Below are 19,739 nucleotides of genomic sequence, written 5' to 3'. Positions count from 1 at the left end.
TATTTTTTCAAGTGGTGGTATCCCAAACTTTCGCAGCTGCTTATTTTCCCTTCACACCAACACTATGTGAACTCCCCCTGCCCCCTCGCCGGTCTGAACATGTTTCCTCTACGTCGTCGTGCATCATGCTGAATCCGCCAATTAAATGCAAATTGTCATGCTAACTCCTTTGTCAAGGCACTCTGTTTCCTCCCACACAGCTTAAAGGACGCGGTCTGGGCTTGGCTGTGTTCACTCCAGCGCTGTCCTCTGGACAGTCCGGTCCCTTCACCTGATGAAGGCCACTTGTGTTGTGGCCGAAACGTCGTGATTTTTTGCTGTAGTCGATGTCACTTTACTTAGTGACGTGATGCTGTAGTCGATGTCACTTTGCTTTGTGACGTGACGCTGTAGTCGATGTCACTTTGCTTAGTGACGTGACGCTGTAGTCGATGTCACTTTGCTTAGTGACGTGACGCTGTAGTCGATGTCACTTTGCTTTGTGACGTGACGCTGTAGTCGATGTCACTTTGCTTAGTGACGTGACGCTGTAGTCGATGTCACTTTGCTTTGTGACGTGACGCTGTAGTCGATGTCACTTTGCTTTGTGACGTGACGCTGTAGTCGATGTCACTTTGCTTTGTGACGTGACGCTGTAGTCGATGTCACTTTGCTTAGTGACGTGACGCTGTAGTCGATGTCACTTTGCTTAGTGACGTGACGCTGTAGTCGATGTTACTTTGCTTAGTGACGTGACGCTGTAGTCGATGTCACTTTGCTTAGTGACGTGACGTGACGCTGTAGTCGATGTCACTTTGCTTTGTGACGTGACGCTATAGTCGATGTCACTTTGCTTTATGACGTGACGCTGTAGTCGATGTCACTTTGCTTAGTGACGTCACGTCACGCTGTAGTTGATGTCACTTTGCCTTGTCACGTGACGCTCTGTGTATCTCGCTGTGCCTCTTTCAGTACCGAGTGTGCTGGCCTAGTGCTCTAACCGCTCCACCACCGCTCCCCGGGCACGACACTCGCACACTATCACACACTCTCTCTTGAAAACACTCACAACTCCCTCTCCTACACACACTCATCTCTAACTCTCCCATACAAGACGTCGACAAAGATCCCCCGTGTAGTCTTAACAGACTTTAACAGACTTCACCCGCCGAACGATCCCTCCTGTGGTGGGCCTGGCCAGGTTGTGTGAGGAGCTCACACAGATCCAATCTAATTTGATATTAACAAAGCGCGTTCAATGACGGCGCTTGACATACGGTGAGAAAGATGTGATAGATGCCTGATTACGGCCGCTCGTGTTGCGATCGAAACGTCGTGATTTGTTTTCTTTTATTTCCACCTACGTGACTTTACCGAAAGAACCAAGGAGTATGGATTGCTGCAGTCACGAAAGCTTCAAATCAAGATGTAATATAATGATGTCGGTGGCAGAGGCGTGCAAGGGTTGAGGAATAAGTGACCGCGATATGGGGGTACTTGGGGGTCACGGAAGGGTAAGGGGAGGGGGCGGGAAGGAGTGGAGGAGCGAGGGAAGAGGAAGAGAATGGGCAACGGAGAAGAGGCGAGGCTTTAAGAGAGGCAACTGAACGGGGTTAAGGAGGAGGACCACTCAGTGCACAGGGGAACTTTATTTCAGTAGAGGGGGTGCAAGTAGGAGAGAAGGACCGAAAGAGGGATTTGGGCACGGGCAGAAGGGGGGGGGGTCACAGATCCTCGACAGATCTGGACTCGTGTGAGTGGCCTCATCCAGCAGGCGAGGCTGCGTTGGCTGGGCGGCGTAGCCCGCATGGCCAACCAACGCATGCCCCATGCAGCGTCTGTTTGGCCGGATAGAGGGGGCTCAAAAGGCGCTCCGCGGGCTTGAGAGGAAATGGGAAGATTTGAGGTGATTGGAGTTTGCCGATGACTGGTACCAGCACTGTCAACATCGGCCTCTGTGGAGGAGGAGGAGGGGGAGGTTCGTGAAGGACGTCGTCCTCCAGCAACAACGGAGGGCAGAGGAGCGACGCTCACAACAACGAGCATCAGCAATGGGGAAACAAAGGCAGCGCGGGTGTGGTGCCGGCCTTCATAAGCGCTCGCTAATACGGCACTTGCCCCAACAGCCTGCTCAAAGGCTATACGGGGGATCTTTGTATGCCACACAGGTATGTATGCAGGCGCGTGTACGTGACAGTCCTTATCAAGAGCATCCACAACGAACCCCGCCCATGTTACCCTCCATCCCTCCCACTCTCCATCCTGATTCTCTCTCTCCCACGCGCACAGGTGAGATGATCACACAGGCACACGCTCTCACCCAGACACGCTGCACTCGCTCGTACAAATTCTAATACACACACACACTTTCTTATACACACAATCTCCAGCATACAAACTGTTATAAACACACGTGTACATACGCACAAACAGCCTCTTATATATACACACACACACGTATACATGCATAGGTACTCGGGATCACACAGACATACATGCTTACATAGCAACTATACCTTTAACACAACGCTCAGTAACGCACACGCTCATTCATACACGCAGGCAAACTCTACAAAGACAAATATCCCCCGTATAGCCTTAACAGGTTGTCGGGGCAAGTGCTGTTAGCGAGCACCTATTATACACAAAGACAAAGATCACCCGTATAGCCTTACACAGACTGTTGAGACATGTGCTGTTAGCGAGCACCTATTACACACACACACAAACCCGCACTCTCTCTCTCTACTCATGGATTCCCAACTGGACCGGGACCCGCCGTCTCGTTGCCGACGAATCTGCGGCTTCTTTGTGCTTCTGGACATCGCGTGCCTCCTCATAGGTGAGCATGCAGAGCCTTAATAGGCCATCGCAAACTCCGCCACTGCCTCCCCCAAATCTCTCTGTCTCGATTAATGCCTGCGCGTAGTGGGGAGCGGTGGTGTAGCGGTTAGCGCGCTGCGCTACGAAGCTGGCGACACGAGTTGGATTCCCGCTCACGGCCAACACCACCAGTGACGATTATCTGAACCGGTCCTGGGTCTCCCCTAGGTCAATTCAGCCTAAAATGAGCACCTGGTGTGGTGTGTAAGCATCGCCACTGGGGAGACAAAGGCGGCCGGGCGTGGTGCTGGTCACCCACCCCCTCGTGTGCCGTGCCGGCCTTCGTAGGTGCTCGCTAACAGCACTTGCCCCAACAGTCTGTGGAGGTTATATGGGGGATCTTTCTCTTTGTTTTGTAGTCGCGAGGAAGGGAGCGGTTGCGCAGTGGTTACCGCATTGCTCCATACAATTCCGGTTACATTTTTATGATTCCCGGCCACGGCGTTTACCAGTGGCATAGTTCGACTCAGCCATAAACGAGTAATCTGGTGGTACGGTGCGTCAACAGTAGCACTGGGGAGACGAAGGCCGCCCGGTGTGGATCTGACCACACCAGGCTGCTCCGTGGTGCGCGCCGTTCCGGTCTTCATCGGTACATGCGAACAACACTTGCGCCAACAGTTGATGTGTCTATACGGGGGATCTTTGCTATTGCACGTTGTGTGGGTCTGTGTGTGTGTGTGCGTGCGCGTGGGTTCGTGTGCGGTGTGGGGCATCTTTTAAAGGAAGGTTGTGTTTGTACGGGGCACCGCTTAGCCAGAGTCATCATCGCAATCCATCTGGGGCTGATACAGAGTACTAACGTTCAAAAATTGCTGTTCGCGGGTGGTGTGTGAACGCCGCCATGGGAATGTGGAATTTCCACCGCTGGCTGAAGGTAGCCAGTTAGATAGTCCATGGGCCACAGCAGAAATCGGTACCACCTAAGGTAACACAACTTTAGTAGGTAGCCATGTATCTGCAGGGCCAACGAGAGTGAACTAATTTACTTGATAACCTCACTTTTACGACTTATCACATCATTCACTGTTATTGGCCACATTAAGGAATTAGAACCGCTAAAGTTAATTTTAGACTATTTCATTTATCAGGTAAGGCCCACTGAGCGATGTAGCTCTTTTTCACAAGCAACGAAGTGGTTTATCGTGTGCAAATGTGTAGCGAGTAGCCAAATACTCTAAACGCGTGTTTCTAAATGTGGAGGGGAAAACTGGAGTACCCTGAGAAATATCGACGCGATCACGGGGAGAAAGAGACACCGCAAACTCCAAATATACAGCAGCAAGCGTCAGGGTCGGGATCGAACCCACGACCTCCTGCATACCGAGCGAGGGAGTTAACATCTCCCAGCCACCTCGTGTGTTACCGACAAGTGAAATGCCTGCTCTGGGCACGTGGACTCTCTGGCAGATGATCAATGCTGCTGCACCCTCTCATTGTAGTGGGTCAGGGGGTGTTACAGTATGACTCTTAGAACGACTTCGAGTTTATAGGATTAAAGTCTGTTCGCGGATAATTGGCCGTGGTTGAGGACGCGCTGCCCTGAATAAGATAACAATTCACTACTGTCGCCCCCGTCCCCCCGCCCTCCTTTCACCGGTTTCTCGCTTGGATTAGATTGTCAAGTTTCGGGGGGGGGGGTCAAACAATGTATTCAGTTCTGTTTGTATGTCTGGATGTCGTCCCTTCTCGCTTGCATTGTCTCCCGTGTTTCTCTCATCTCGCGTTGTGCAGTTCCCTTCGCCCCGTTACCCTAAGAGTGACAATTAGAATGCCGTCGAGTATTCCTCTTGCCAATCCACTGCTGGATGAGGACCCTCCCCACCCCACCTCCCCACGATGTCTCGTTCACGCGAGTTATTTGACCACACCTCTACTTCACCACGTTGACCGTTGCCAGGTGGTGCAATGGTGCTCGCTAACCGGACAACATCTGTAGAAAAAAGAGGCGCATAGGTCGTCAGAGTCATCCAGTCGAAATAAAGATCCTCATTCCTACGCTAAAGATTCTGAACTGCGCTAGTTGTGTTTGTCTATGGGTGCTGTAGTCTGACTCTCTGAGCTGTGTGTATTGACAATACACAATCATTCTCGGAGTGCCGTCGCCTGCCACTCTGAACCTTGGACACCGACTCTTAGGAATCCCAAGGGGTTCATTCTTGGAAATTATCACTGAACCGTAAGACTCACTCTCGAGCCAGAGCCTTTGACTCTTTAGCTGTCTCTCTCGAGCCAGATGCATTAATTCTTTCGGAAGTGACTAATGTCCCCGCAAATGTTTATCGATCGATCAGGTTTTCATCCGACCACAGACCGTCCATGGGTTGCAGTTGCCGAATTAAGAAGGGAAGCCAAATTCCTGGGTTATTTGGGTAAGGTGTTCGGGTTCGAGACACGAGTACGTGTCAGACTGATTTTCTTGCCACGAATCTCTGGGGATGGTAGTCACGTCCATAACACTGAACCCAGAGAATAGCAGAGGCGCTGCATGAGTCAAACACAACCGCGGGGGCCCTGGACGCACGAGTGTGTGCTCACGCAACAGTCTGGGCCAACATTATTCCGAACAGTCTCGGTACCCGGGCTCCCAGGCTCGGTTTTTAAACTCAGCCGTGCGTTTTTTTCTGGGCTGACCCTGCAAATTCCAAATATACAGCAGGCGTCAGGGTCGGGATTGAACCCACGACCTACTGTATACCAAGCGAGGTAGTTGATATCTCGCCACCGTGGTTAGAAGTTAATGCTGAGGTCGTTGGGCTATGCAGTGGCCCCCAGGGGAGATGTCGCGGATGTCTGTGGCGTTGCCCGTGTATGGGCGACGCCGGCAAGCGTCAGATGATGCGCTCCACGGTTTGGTCCGACGCGATAGAGCAGCACCATGGGTCACGGAGCGTGGGAACCCAGATCCGGGAACTGGTGCCGAACCACGGCAAGATCTGGGGTTGTTCCCGGTGGTCATGGAAACGAGGAATTATCCCGGCTCTGCGAGATGTTCGTTGGGTCACGTGAAGCGGAAATCCCATGCGCGTGGTTTCACCTGTGGAATGAGATCACGTGGGCGATTGTGGTGATGCAGGCGATGGGGGCGGAGGAGCGGGGAAGGATAGATGCGGGCAAGGGGTTGGGGGGGGGGAATGAGGAGATGTGGGCAAGGAGGAGGAGGTTGGAGAGTGGAGGGGGTGGAGGAGGAGGTGGGAGAGTGGAGGGGGTGGAGGAGGAGGTGGGAGAGTGGAGGAGGTGGGAGAGTGGAGGGGGTGGAGGAGGAGGTGGGAGAGTGAAGGGGGTAGAGGAGGAGGTGGAAGAGTGGAGGGGGTGGAGGAGGAGGTGGGAGAGTGGAAGGGGTGGAGGAGGACGGGGGAGAGTGGAGGGGGTGGAGGAGGTGGAGAGTGGAGGAGGTGGAGGAGGAGGTGGGAGAGTGAAGGGGGTAGAGGAGGAGGTGGAAGAGTGGAGGGGGTGGAGGAGGAGGTGGGAGAGTGAAGGGGGTAGAGGAGGAGGTGGAAGAGTGGAGGGGGTAGAGGAGGAGGTGGAAGAGTGGAGGAGGTGGAGGAGGTGGGAGAGTGGAGGAGGTGGAGGAGGTGGAGAGTGGAGGAGGTGGAGAGTGGAGGAGGTGGAGGAGGTGGAGAGTGGAGGAGGTGGAGGAGGTGGAGAGTGGAGGAGGTGGAGAGTGGAGGGGGTGGTGGAGGAGGTGGAAGAGTGGAGGGGGTGGAGGAGGTGGGAGAGTGGAGGAGGTGGAGGAGGTGGTGGGAGAGTGGAGGAGGTGGAGGAGGTGGAGAGTGGAGAAGGTGGAGGAGGTGGAGAATGGAGGAGGTGGAGGAGGTGGGGAAGTGAAGGGGATGGAGGAGGGGGAAGAGTGAAGGGGGTGACGGTGGCGAAGAGTTATCGGAGGAACGAGGCTCTAACCTTCACCGTTTGGTGTTAATGCGTCGTTTATTCTCACAAACGTTATTTGGCAAATCTATTCGATGTATGAACATGTGATGTATACGTAACCGCAAAGAGACCTTTCTTACAGGCGAACAGGATGCATATTTAAATGCCGTAATATAATTGGGAAGCGGTGAATGAGGTCCATGTCGAAATCGGCCGCACGCGATGGATTTTATGCAATCACGGTTACAGTCAGCACGGCGATGGATGAATCTCGTGAAATAACAGCACGGATCCCCGCGAGTGCTCGTCACATTTACGAGAAGAAAAACACATTTCTGGAAAAACAGTGAGTCACTCAACTTATTTGAATAAAGAGATGAAAATATTCGAATAAGTTTAATTGCCTATGATCAAATCACCGCAGTGCGGTCAGATCCGTGAAGCTAAGCCGCGTTGAGTCGGAGTCGCTCGTGGATGGGCAAACACCACGCACAAAACAAGTGTCATCGGCTGCTGCGGGGCTAGCTTATGGGCAACAGTGCAGAGGTGCAGCACAATCCATAGTTGCACTGTTCTGTGCTCCAACATATGATCCCCCACCTTTGCCAATCCCTCGCTGAACAGCGCGGTGAAGTATGGTCAACCAAAAATCCATCCATAACCCGCACGAAAGGGAGAGGCCCTCATTCAGCGGTGGATTGACAAACGGGCCGTAGGTGCCACAACCTGTATCCGCTCGGTCAAGAGCCCCTGTGCTACGCAAGGGCGCGCAAAGGTTAAAACGCTGTCAATGCCAAGTGGCTTCGAGTTTCACTTTTACTGGAACCCATTGTAGAGGAAGAATGTACCCCCGACGGGGGTTTTTGTCCCACCCAGACTTGCACAGAGGGCATCTCTGCCCACGCAGTAGCGTGGTTGGCATGGGCCCTGGTGTGAGGTAGGACATGAGCCCCCCCCCCAACCTATCCAATGGCCTCCCCCTTCATTGCCCGGTGCTGGGAGATGGCAGTGGTGTCACTTTCTGGACACCGTCGCCCCGTCTTGATGCGCAAAAACGCCAGCAAATTGCGCTCACTTCAGTTGGCGGTAGACGTTCCAAGTGAGAACTGCGACCCTCAAAGGAAAGGAGCCGCCCCCCGTGGTCGCCCCACAGCCCCCCCGCCCCCCGTAATCCGTGGATTAAACAAATCACTCTAAGACACCGGTGTATGGCAGCAAGAGCAAGTTGATGCAAATGCTATCACAAGAGGTCACACGTTTGGCACGACGGTCCTTCGCTGACTATGCGTGATGAATTAAATACCTGGGATCCTCACTGTGCACACTCTGCGGTAATTCCACTGGCGCACCCCGTGGCTCCTGTCTTTACCCACACCTATCGTTTTTGGGGTCATTCGGCGTACGGAATGGATTCGAAACACCAACATCGACGGCGAAAATGGAATAAAAAGCTGAGAAAGTGAGCAAAGAGGCATGGCGAGGTGCGTGTGCTGGGATTTGCACTGGGAGGCCGCAAGAGGAACACGTAGAGAAGAGGTCACACATATCGGAGACATCTTATTGCCTATTGAACAAGCTAAGTGGGCACGGACAGAGCAAGTCGCAAGGAAGGGCAAGTTTTAGGTCAAGTTCATGTGTGGCGAGATGTTAACTACCTCGCCCGGTATACAGGAGGTCGATCCCGACCCTGACTCCTGTATATTTGGAGTTTGCAGTGTCGCTCTCTCCGTAGTTGTGTGAATTTTTCTCCGGGTCCTTCAGTTTTCCCCGCCACATTTAGAATCAACACGCGTTCGCTGTTGTACATTCCACACGATAAGCTGCTGTACATTCCACACGATAAGCCACTTCGTTGAGCGATCATTTGTAACCAGGTTGCTTCTGAAAAAGAGCTATATAGCTCAGCGGGCCTTACCTGGTAAAACAAAATTTTTAATTGAATTTAGCCAGGTGGTCGAGGCTAATGATGGAGTGGCAGGCAAAGGTGTAGTGATGAATTCATCTTTGTGAGCTACATGGATCCGTCGTGTTGTGAGACAGAGAGATATTGGTGACGGCTTCGGGAGGCCTTCATCTAGCAGTGGATAGATCAGAGCTGATAATACGCAAATTTTACCGAGGGGTTCAATCGATTCAGTATTGCGTCGGAACATCTGTGGTACCGTATTCACATAAATATTCAAGTAAGTGCACACTGAACAACGCTGTGCTGAGAATAAGAAATGAGCAACACGTGACGAATTCCATCCAATGACCCCACAGCTATAATCGGGACGCTTTTGCAAACACAGATCGCAATGACCCAGCAGTGGCTGCTGAAACAAGCACACTCCTCCTTTGGAAAACGGGAAGCTTCTGAACACTGAAACCGAATAGGTTGTTTTTTTAATCCGTACTACTTCTTAATTAAAAACTCAGTGACATGAAGAGACATCTAAGAGACAACCCTGGGGTGCCAATGGACAGTGAAGAGACATGATCTCACACGAGAATAAATGAGCTGTCTGCTTCTTCCCCACTGCATTATGAGTGTACAGTGCAGTGTTCGAAAGACCGTTGAAGGCTGCCTGCTAACCAAAGCTGGGCCACGGCTTAAGAACTGCGACTGCAATTTGTGCAACATAAGGATGAAGCTTCTGCCTGGCTGTGTAAAACTCACACGCTGAACACGTATATAGCATTTCAAATAGTACGCGTGTGAATTAACGTGCCCAGTTGCATTGACCACATACAAAATAAATAAAAAATCCCTTAATTTCTCAAAGCAGATTTTAAAAAAATGTGATTTACACAACCCTGTATACTGATTTTCGATACGATACAATGTTGTGGATATGTTTTTCTCAAAACAATGCATCTCAATTGTGCTGTTTAAGTTTATTTTGATGAGAATTTAAGAGCAGAGAATAAGTCCTATATCCTGGTCTATTGGCACTGTGTCATACATTTGTAATGAGCGACTTCTGCGACACGTCTTGTAGAGGGTACTTCTTCATTACTCACACTGGGCACCACAACACAGGCCAACACTTATTATTATCCCTCACACTGAGTACACCACTTAGATATTAACGTCTCTACTGGCTACACACAGCCGATCACTCGGCGTGGTCCCATCGCCCTCACTCGGCTACGCCGCTTGTCTGGCGGCGTGACGATGACGGCGATGGAATCCACGCAGGAGATCGTCCACGTGGCCGGGCGACGGAGAGAGATGTCGGCGAGCAGCGACACAGCCAGGACCCCACACGAGCCCCGGGTCCGCTCCCCCTATTATCCCCCCAGGCGTGGCTAGGCCCCGCCTCTGGCCACGCCCTCTTGTGGAACCTTCGAGCAGGTTCCCAGAGTATCTCGGCTAACCCCACCTGTTACCTTTGCCCCAGATACACCTCCTTCTCTGATTGGTTGTTACTTTAACTGTGCCCGTACCCGTGATTCCCCTTCCAGCCAGTAGGTGTCACCCTGTCATTACACGTACATACACGTCGTGAGATGAAGTGATCCATTCGGTAATATCTCTCACAGAGGATATACATCACCCTGTGTGGTCGAGAACGGCCCGCCTAAGGTGATATCATATAACTATTTCTAAAATTCCTTCATTGATGCTAGAGGTACTGCACTTTCCCAATATTTGTTCCATAACAGCGAAGTGAAACCAACATAAATACATAAATAATCTTAAGAGGTAGAACTTTGTCCAAATTAAGCGAAACCCCAAATTTAATGTGATGGGCTATTTTCTGCAGTCATTGGTTTGCCAGGCTGAGCCGTTGACTGATGACACCCAAACATCCACTTCAATCATGAGTGACTGAATTAAGGATCTGAGCAATTTGAACCACAGAATCCCAGCAGCGCTGGCTTAGCTAAACATTTTTTTTATTTAAAAAAATTTTCCTGACAGCCTCTTGGTTTGTGGACGAGGTGTCCATAAGATTGTAGTTTCTGTCTTCATAATCATACCCACTGCATTGTATGTGATTGAGTACCTGTGCTGATGTGTGGGTGTCTGTCATAGCTGTAGTTGCACCGCCTGCACGCTCGATAGCTTACCCCACTGGGCACGCGGCGGCTGTTGGACAGCTCGAGCTGATGATCATACAGTACATTCTCCTATAACGCGTGTTTTCATAACGGCAATTGGTTATAGTGCAATTAATGTATTCGAGGACATATTTTTTTATAACGCACATGCGAATTAGATGTAACGCGATTTAGTGAAAAGACCTACGTCACATGAGTAGGAATAACAAAAAACGACAGTAGTGTTTTGTTATTTTCTTTGAACCTATCTACGTGACTTTACCGAAAGACCCAAAGAATATGAATTCCTACAGTCACGAAAGCTTTAAGTCAAGATTTAGGAATAAGCGGTCGTACGGCTGCCTCGGTGTAGCTTCACACAAGGCGGGATACTGCTGGATGCTCCTAGATGCTACCCTGGCGCCTCAGTCTTTGTTGGGCCTGCACACGCATCTCACGTATTGTCGCAGACTGTGCGTTATCCCTAATTATACATTATTTAGTATAACCCGATTTTTCCATAAAGCGGTGTTCTTCAGAAAGGCAACTACCGCGTTAGAGGTAGTCATTTTAATGCAAGCCCCTTCCCGAAAAGAAAAACAAGTTATATGTTAGGGGTGTCAAAGTCTGCTTCAAGACTATAAACTAAACACGGAAATGGTTGTGAGATGTAACTGTTACAGTTCAAATCTATTCATTCTCCTACTCGCATTCTAACGCAGTTGGTCGGCAACCAAAAGTAACGAAAAGAGGCACTTTAATCTTGATTTGAAGCTTTCTTGACTGCAGGAATCCATACTCTTTGGTTCTTTCGGTAAAGTCACGTAGGTAGAAAATAAAATAAATGTAATTTATTTCGAATTCGGTAAGAACAAAAAAACCTCAATATTTCAAGAGCCGCAATGCGCATGAATTCGGAGACGGTGGTCCTTAATGAATAACATCACGAAGCAGTCATTGAAAGTGCCGACACCTTACTTTAGCCACTGCCAGCTTTGGCCCAACGTTGTGCAATGTTGACTGGGTAGGGTTGTTCAGAGGTCTGTGCTTTGTGCTGACACTGCTGAGAATCCTGGGTTAGAATCCTGGGTTTCAACCACCGCCCGCGGTTAAACGACGTTCTTAAGTGTAGTTAATGAGTAGACGCTCACAACGTGGCCACCAATGACTCAATTTGTTTTTGTTATCACGTGACATTTGGTTTAGCTTATTTTTGGGAAGAATAAATATATTTACTAAAATATCTCTTTTTAAACGTCAGTTTACCCGCATTGCAATGACCATTAATTTTTAGTAGAGCATAGTAGCAAGTTGTGCTCCCATAGCACGGAGGGAATGTATTGTTTGAATCTCAGAAGTAGTTATCTAATATCTGCTTCCGTGGCTCGTTTATTGACATACAAGAATGCACTAAATTATTCCAGCATTGTATGGCATGATGTCCCTATCACAATCGAAATAAACATTGATAAAAATATGCTAAAAATCGTTTTTGGTAAAAAAAGGTTTCGCTCACTCATCGCTGTGACCTCTGCCTTCTCTTCCCGGCCGCGTGACCCCCTCCCCACACCCCCGCCCCCCCCCCCAGCCGCCCTGCCGTTCTTCGCGCTGGAGCTCAACATCGTGAGCCCCATTCACCGGGGCTTCTACTGCGGGGACCAAACCATCTCCTACCCCGTCACGAGCGACACGATCTCGGACGGGGCGCTCAGCGCCGGGGGGGTTCTCATCACCGTCGTCAGCGTGAGCCTCACACAAACGACGCACCTGGAGTACAACGCGTGCAGTCGTCACCACAATACAGGCTTACAGTGCTGAGGATGCATTCTTGGTAAACGGAGCGGTATACGCAACCGCGCTATTGGAGGTCATCATAACATGGTTCCAATGGAGGTGCGTTACCGACAGCGCAACCTATGAGCGATACATAAGGGCTTCATTGTTGTATCGGTAATAGCCTTAATGTATGTACTCCTTGAATGAGCTGTCTTTGTTGCAGTTAGCGATGTTACGGATTGAGCAGAAGCCTTCAGATTATCTGCATTCTTGAGAATGGTTCTAACGGTTGGCGCAGCCAAACCCAAGCAGAGCCCAACATCAACCTGATGCCCTCCCGCCTCCACGTGTCGCATTTTTACGTCCACACCGACGCTTTTCCTTGACTCTTTAGCCACATCGCCAGCACTCTCGCTTGCCAGGACTTCTTTCCCAGACACCGTGGGTAAAAAAAAATAAACGTTATCACAATAAAGCAAAGACAGTTACCAAAGGTCGAGTGAACGAACGTTCCCCGCAGGAAGCGTTCAAGGCTGGCGGGCGGAGGCGGGCGGGGGGGGGCACTGGAGCTGAACGCGCGCGGCTCGGAGGGTAGAGGGAGCGTCGTGAGTCACGTGTTCTCCTGCAGGAATTTTGAACCGCGCGGGAATTTGGAACCTCCAGGACATATAACGTTTTAAGGAAACGGCGTTAGAGGAGGCAGCGCCGGACCATAGGATCGGGGACGTGCAGTGGTTCCACGTCAGACAGGCATTGAGATCCATCTCAGGTTTTCCAGCCAAGAAATCCATGCAGCTTGCAGGCATATGTGGTCTGACAGGTACCCAGACCCACCTCGCCCCCCTCCCCACGGGAATTAATCATTGCACCCCCCCCGCCAAAGAAATTTCCTACAGTTCTCAAAACATTGTCCCCACTTTGCTGTACTGCCCTTTGTCAATCCACTGCTGGATGGAAGCCTCCCGCACGCTGTCGGAACGAGGTGTGCCCTACTGGCCTTGGTCGGTATCAGCTTATTGGCGACACAACTACTCCCATCCCAGCAACATATAATTGGTTGAAATTCGTTATTTGATCATCGTTAAATAACAAAACTCAACACGTCTCGTACCCATTTAAATGTAAACTATAAACAATGTTTATTTTAGCAGGTAAGGCCCACTGAGCTATATAGTTATTTTTCAGAAGTGACCTGGCCGCAAATGATATCTCAACGAAGTGGCTTATCATGTGGAAATGTATTGCAGCCAAATACTCGAAACGCATGTTTCTTAATGTGGAGGGAAAAACCAGAGGACGCGGAGAAAAATCCACACCACCACAGGGAGAAAATGCAAACTCCAAATATGCAGGCGTCAGGGTCGGGATCGAACCCATGGTTCTTTCTGTATACCAGGCGACATCTCACCACTGTGGCACCCATGTCTTTAAGGCACTAGTGCCTGCTGCTGAAGCAGTAATAATTTGGCACGTGTGTTGTTCATGTGACATGTATTCATCGGCTGTGTTGGGTGGAGAGGGGGGGGTATGACACATTTAATTTACACGATCTGACCACAAAACAAAATAATTGTAATCATAGTATTGGTCGCGAAAGGCTACGTGTTATATTTACATTCGTCAACAACACTGCCTCAAAAGAAACAAAAAAGTTAAATTGGTGACGCTTTGGGCAATGACCCCTTCCCACGTCAGGACATAGAGAGATGTAGTAAACCTCTACCCTCGATGCCTTTCCAGCAGGCTGGCTCGGGCTACCTCGATGGGTTTGATCTTCCACGAACTTCATGGTCCACCCTAAACCCCATTCGAACAAACCGTGGCAGGTGCGGATACCCGATGCACAAGTGGACAATGGAAAAACCGCTCCAGCGTGTGCGACCTGTGGTCATCCAGAACAGAGGCCGTACGACGCATGACGGCGCAATGCACGATCCGCGAATACGACGGAGACGTCAGAGCGACACGCTCCGCCGTCTCCTCACGTGGCTACCCGCCTTTGACCACCTGAACGTGAAATCGTCGTCGCTGCTCTGCGATGGACAAAAGCATCCGGCGTGCATCGTGGCGTTTGTCTGCCACACGGGGGCGCAGTGGAGGCGGCGCTAACCACTCCTGAACGCCGTCGAGACGTGTGGCCAATGACTGATGACGAGCGTTAATGTTGTTGTACGCAGATAGCGCTTCGTGCAGATGACGTTGATGATGAATGGTGTTGACTATGCTGACAGCCGATGTTGATTGATGCTGATGCTAGTTGATGCTCATTGATGCTGATCTATGCTGATGATGATATTTAATGATTGATGCGGATTTATGTTGATGACTGAAGCTGATAGTCGATGTTAATTGATGGCGCTCGATACCGTTCGTGGCCGATGATGATGATGACAGTCGATGTTAAGAGAGAGGCCTACGTGTTAAACTTAAGAGAGGGTTCGCTGCGCGCTCGCTGCTCGCGGCACCGCAGGTGGTGCTGGTGGAGTGCATCAGGGGCCGCTCCCAGCTGCGCCGGGATCCTCTGCGCGGAGGGAACCTGGTCCCGAACCTGTACCGCCTGGTGGGCTCCTTCCTGCTGGGAGCCGCGGCGAGCCTCTCCCTCACCGCACTCGCCAAGGTGCGGAAGAGGGCCCACCGCCCATCGTCGGCATCATCAGCAGCACCAGCATCACAATCACTACCACCATAATCATCGGCACCATCGTTGTCACCACCCACGTCATCAACACCAACCTCGTTATCATCATCACCATTATGGCTGCCATCATTCATCAACACCATTGTCACCATCATCATTACCAACATCATCAAACCTGATTTTTTTATTATTATTCCCTGTCTACACTTTCCAAACGTCTCCCCTGCCTCTCATCTCCCATATATCGTTGTCTCCTTGTGTTTACCCATACCTCCACGCGTCCCCCAATTCCCACGTCAGTTTTCTGGTGCGCCCTCCATCTTATTGTGCCCTACCTCCGTGTGTCTCTCCCTGCGTCACCATGTCTCCTCGTGGATCTTTGTGTCTCTCCCTGCATGTTCCTGTCTCTCTCTGCGTCACCATGTCTCCTCGTGTATCTGTCTTGGTGTCTCTCACCACCACCTCCTCGTGCTTGTCTCATCCTGTGTCCTCGTGTCTACCTTCATGCCCCCGAAATATGTCTCCTGTCTGTCTCCTCCATCTCACGTCTCCCCCCCCCCCCCCGACCCCTACTGTGTACCCATCTCTCCCCGTGTCTCCGCAGACGTGGACCGGGCGTCTGCGCCCTCACTTCCTGTCCGTGTGCCGCCCGGACCCGGCGCGCACCGACTGCTCCCAGGGCTTCATCACGGAAGACGTGTGCACGGGGAACCCCAAGCTCGTGATGGAGGCGCGGTGAGAGAGTGTGGCAGCCCGTTCTCTCCCCCCACCTCCGTGCCTGTACGGTGTCATGAGACTGAGTTGACTGCCACGCTGCTCAGTCGCGCTGGTTGGCTAAGGCAGAGAGCACAGGCGTAATCTCTGCACTCTCAGTATCTGTGTGGAATAGGTACTGCATATTCTCAGATTATTAGCACGGCACATTGGAATTTATATGACTACATTAACCCCCCTCTGGTCTTCGCACCTGACAGGCTCACAATGATGACATCATCTTTACTCTATTTAAGACCGAAAACAGGAAGACTCCTGCACATTTCTGGCAAATCGCCTGATGAAGCTGGTTGTAATCGCCAGAGAAACGTCGTACTCAAATTGTACATGTTGTGGGGTTTACTCTCCAGCACACCGGTGTGCTGAAGCAGTAACTAATCGGCACGTTTTGTTTACGCGACAAACCTTACTAATTGTCTGTATCGGGTGGTGGCGGGCGAACGACACATTTATATTTACCGCGATCTAACCCAGCAAACACCTTTTTTGTGGACGATATCGGTCACGTGTTAAACTGAGCACAGATGTACGACGGATATTGCTGCACTGCCCACGGTGGAGCACAATTCTGCAGCGGTGAATATATGTTGACTCGTCCATGCGTTTGGAGATGAGGGATCTGGGGATGTGGGCAGGCCTGTAGAGGACAGAGTTGCCATCGTCGAGTCGTGATGATGTTGACGATGGAGGCATGGGGTGCGGGGGGGTGGGTGGGGCGGTTTTGGTTAGCAGCCGGGGTGAGGAAATGGCGGGTGTGGGAGATGTTGGGCAGATGGAGGAGGTGTGAGGTCCTGGCGATGTTGAGATGTGTAGCGAGAGAACGAGAGGTCAGGGAGAGCTCAGGATCAATGACAACTCCAAGGTGTTGCGCATGCTCTGCCAGTGTAAAGTCCGAGTGACCGTGTCTGGTTCTGTAGTGTCAGAACCAGGAGTGTATTTCCCACTGAGTGGAGGCCATTGAGCTAGGCCGCTTCTTTATCAAGGGCGACTCGGCCAGCAGACAACATCGAAGCATTCCACAATTACATTTTTTTAAACGTTTTAATCGCAATTATATTGTACAATCACATTCACATGTTAACATTTCGTGATTTTAATGAGTGAGTTTTCATATGAGGACCAAGATGGCAGAATGGAGATGCCATGAGGCGTGCCTGGGTGGCTCCAAAACCTTGGGGCAGCAGCTTCTGTTAAATGCTTTTGATCAAAATTGTAGTGATTGTCGATCTGTAGTGATCGTGGTACTAGAGTGGCCGTGGATCTGCAGTGATTTTTAATCTAGAGTGATTATGGATCTATAGTGGTCGTGGATCTGTATTGGTTGTGGATCTGTAGTAATTGTGTCTGGACCTTTGTTTCCCCAGGAAGTCGTTCTTCTCTGGCCATGCATCCTTCGCTATGTACAGCATGGTCTTCCTCGTTGTGAGTACATGCGCATGCACGTATTTGTACGTGTGTGTGTGTACGTGTGGAGCAGTAGTGGAGTGGTTATCGCACTGCCCTGCAAACTCGGCCACCCGAGTGCGATTCCCGCACTCAAGGCCAACGGAAGTGACAATTTTCAGAACGGTCCTGGGTCTCCCCTAGGTCGACTCAGCCCCAAATAAGTGCAACTTGATGAAATGTGTACACATTGCCACTGTGGAGACAAAGGCAGTCGGGCGTGGCGCTGACCAACCACCACCTCGTGTGCCGTGCCAGCCTTCACAGACGCCCCAACAGTCTGTTAAGGCTCGACAAGGGGGTCGTTGTCTTGATGTTGTGTGTGTGTGCATGTTGGTGGGGAACAGTGGCGCAGTGTTTCACTCATTGCATACAATTCACAATCAATGATTAACACCATTGTAAAGTGTTATCATAACCTGTACTGGGTCTCCCCTCGATGGACTCAGCCTTAAATGAACAACACTGGGGAAATTGCAATGACTGCGTGTGGGGCTGGCAACACCACCCCCAATGCGTCCGTGATAGGATTAACAATAACCCTACAAACCTGCCCCCTCACACTATATATGGGCCATTTGGAAAATTACATTTGAGCATTGGACCCGCGGAAGGAAATTGGGCTCACCCAGCGAAAACCCACCACGTATGCCACGTATGCAAAAAAAAACTGTCCCTATTTTGTTCCTTTAACTTTCTCCACCATGACGCTGACGATTACAGCACCAGGATGTTGTTGTTGTCGTCGCACGAAAGTTGCGGGGCGGCTACTTGTTGTGTGGGCGTGGCTGGCGGAGGGAGTGGCTCTCGGCTCGCCATGGGTGCCTGTTGAGCCTCCCAGAAATGTCGTCTCTGATAGCTCGTCCCCGTGTCCCAGAATCCCAGTGTCCTCGCATCCAAGTGTCCCGGCATCCCCGTGTCCCCATGCCCCCATATCCCCGCGTCCACGTGCACCCACACCCCCGTGCCCCCGCATCCGAGTCCGGCCGTGCCCCCACAATCCCCGTGTCCTCGCATCCCTGTCTCCCCCTAGCTGTACGTGGAGGCGCGTCTGCGCTGGCAAGGGGCGCGTTCGCTGCGCCCGCTGCTGCAGGCCGTGGCGCTGCTGCTCGCCATGTTCGTGGGCCTCTCGCGCGTCTCTGACTACAAGCACCACGTGGGCGACGTCGCCGCCGGGTTCCTGCAGGGGGGCCTGGTGGCCGTGTTCGTGGTGAGTCTCGTAGGGGGTGGGTGGAGGGGGATGTGCAGGGGTACCGGGGTGGGGAGGGGGGGGTCACAAATATCGCAGGGTTCAGGAAAGGAAGAGACTCGTGGATCGAGAGCTGGGGGGGGGGAGGGGGGGCACGGGGGCATGTGCATTGCAAGGAGTGTGGAGATCACAGGGGCAGCAGGGATTGTTGGGACACTAGGGCCCATTGGTGGCACATGACCACAGATCATTTGGGGGCACAGAGACTGAAGGGGAGAGCTCCATGCTCCTGGAGATCTGGATTCAGATCCAGAGCCTCGATTGAGATTTCGTCTGTGGATAAGCATCATCAACAAACAGAATCACCACCACTCCCCCTGCCTCCCGCCCACACAGGTGTTCCACATCTCGGGCCTCTTCCCCCGGGAGGTGCGGTTGGAGTGGAGTCGCGTCCCCAGCCCAGTGTCGAACCCGTCGCCTCCGTCCGCGGGGACCCCCAGCATCGGCGGCAGTGGCGGCGGCGGCAGCGGCGGCGACGACCACCTCAACGGCAACGGGAAGCTGGCGGGCGATCTGGCGCTCACGGGGCGACTCATAATGGCCTAAAGGGCCACAGGCTCGAGAGAAGTTCATCGTTTCCCATCGCGGGGAGACTCCACGGGGGCCAACGCGCGGCTCACCTGGTCCGCTGAGTCCCCCTGACGCTCGCAAAATCGATCGAGCATGGAGGCAACCGCATCCCCCGATGCATCGTCCCATTGCTGGCGCCATTTGAAATTGCCGATTGCTGTTGGGCAGCGTCGGTGTGGTTTATCTAATCATATCCCTGCGTTTGTTTGGACGATGGGCCCTCGGCTCACATGCAGACTGGGAGGGAAGCTTTGCATCTTAACGAAGCTCATGCCCTCCTGGTTGATGCGTCGCCTTCGATTTAATAAAAATGTCGATATAGCGACGATGGCTGAGTTTGCGGCCGAACACACGGGAGATAACAATCTTGTCTCTGGATAAGAGAGACCTCTGGCGGTGTCACGCTGGGGCTTGAGTCGTCGGGCACGCGATGTCGGCTTCCAACGAGCGGGAGGGGGGGGGTGGTGAACGTGGATCAATGGCGGGGAGGAAGAGCGACGAGGAAAGTGTGGGAGGGGGAGGAGGGGGAGG

At 51.8% G+C, this 19,739-nt stretch overlaps 1 protein-coding gene across 3 annotated transcripts; it reads left to right on the top strand.

Annotated features, from left to right (window-relative positions):
• The first annotated feature begins 1,632 nt into the window (after positions 1–1,632).
• LOC116943758 (phospholipid phosphatase 3-like) lies at positions 1,633–19,731 on the top strand. Of its 3 annotated transcripts, XM_076066111.1 has the most exons (8): positions 1,633–2,147; positions 2,269–2,821; positions 12,347–12,501; positions 15,005–15,151; positions 15,777–15,907; positions 17,311–17,368; positions 18,423–18,599; positions 18,975–19,731. In XM_076066111.1, exons 2-8 carry the CDS (start codon positions 2,731–2,733, stop codon positions 19,182–19,184), a joined length of 969 nt encoding a protein of 322 aa, XP_075922226.1. In that variant the 5' UTR covers positions 1,633–2,147; positions 2,269–2,730; the 3' UTR covers positions 19,185–19,731. The 3 variants fall into 3 exon arrangements, with proteins under 3 accessions (XP_075922226.1, XP_075922228.1, XP_032812848.1); XM_076066113.1 differs by lacking the exons at positions 1,633–2,147; positions 2,269–2,821 and adding an exon at positions 2,155–2,268; XM_032956957.2 differs by lacking the exon at positions 1,633–2,147 and having other exon boundaries at positions 2,163–2,821.
• Positions 19,732–19,739: the final 8 nt, after the last annotated feature.

The sequence above is a fragment of the Petromyzon marinus genome, chromosome 1 (assembly GCF_048934315.1).
Source record: "Petromyzon marinus isolate PM22_M1 ecotype Great Lakes invasive population chromosome 1, UKy_Petmar_22M1.pri1.0, whole genome shotgun sequence".
In the NCBI taxonomy this organism is placed as follows: domain Eukaryota; kingdom Metazoa; phylum Chordata; class Hyperoartia; order Petromyzontiformes; family Petromyzontidae; genus Petromyzon; species Petromyzon marinus.
Note: the sequence above shows the minus strand (reverse complement) of the source record. Positions and strands in the feature narration are given on the sequence as shown.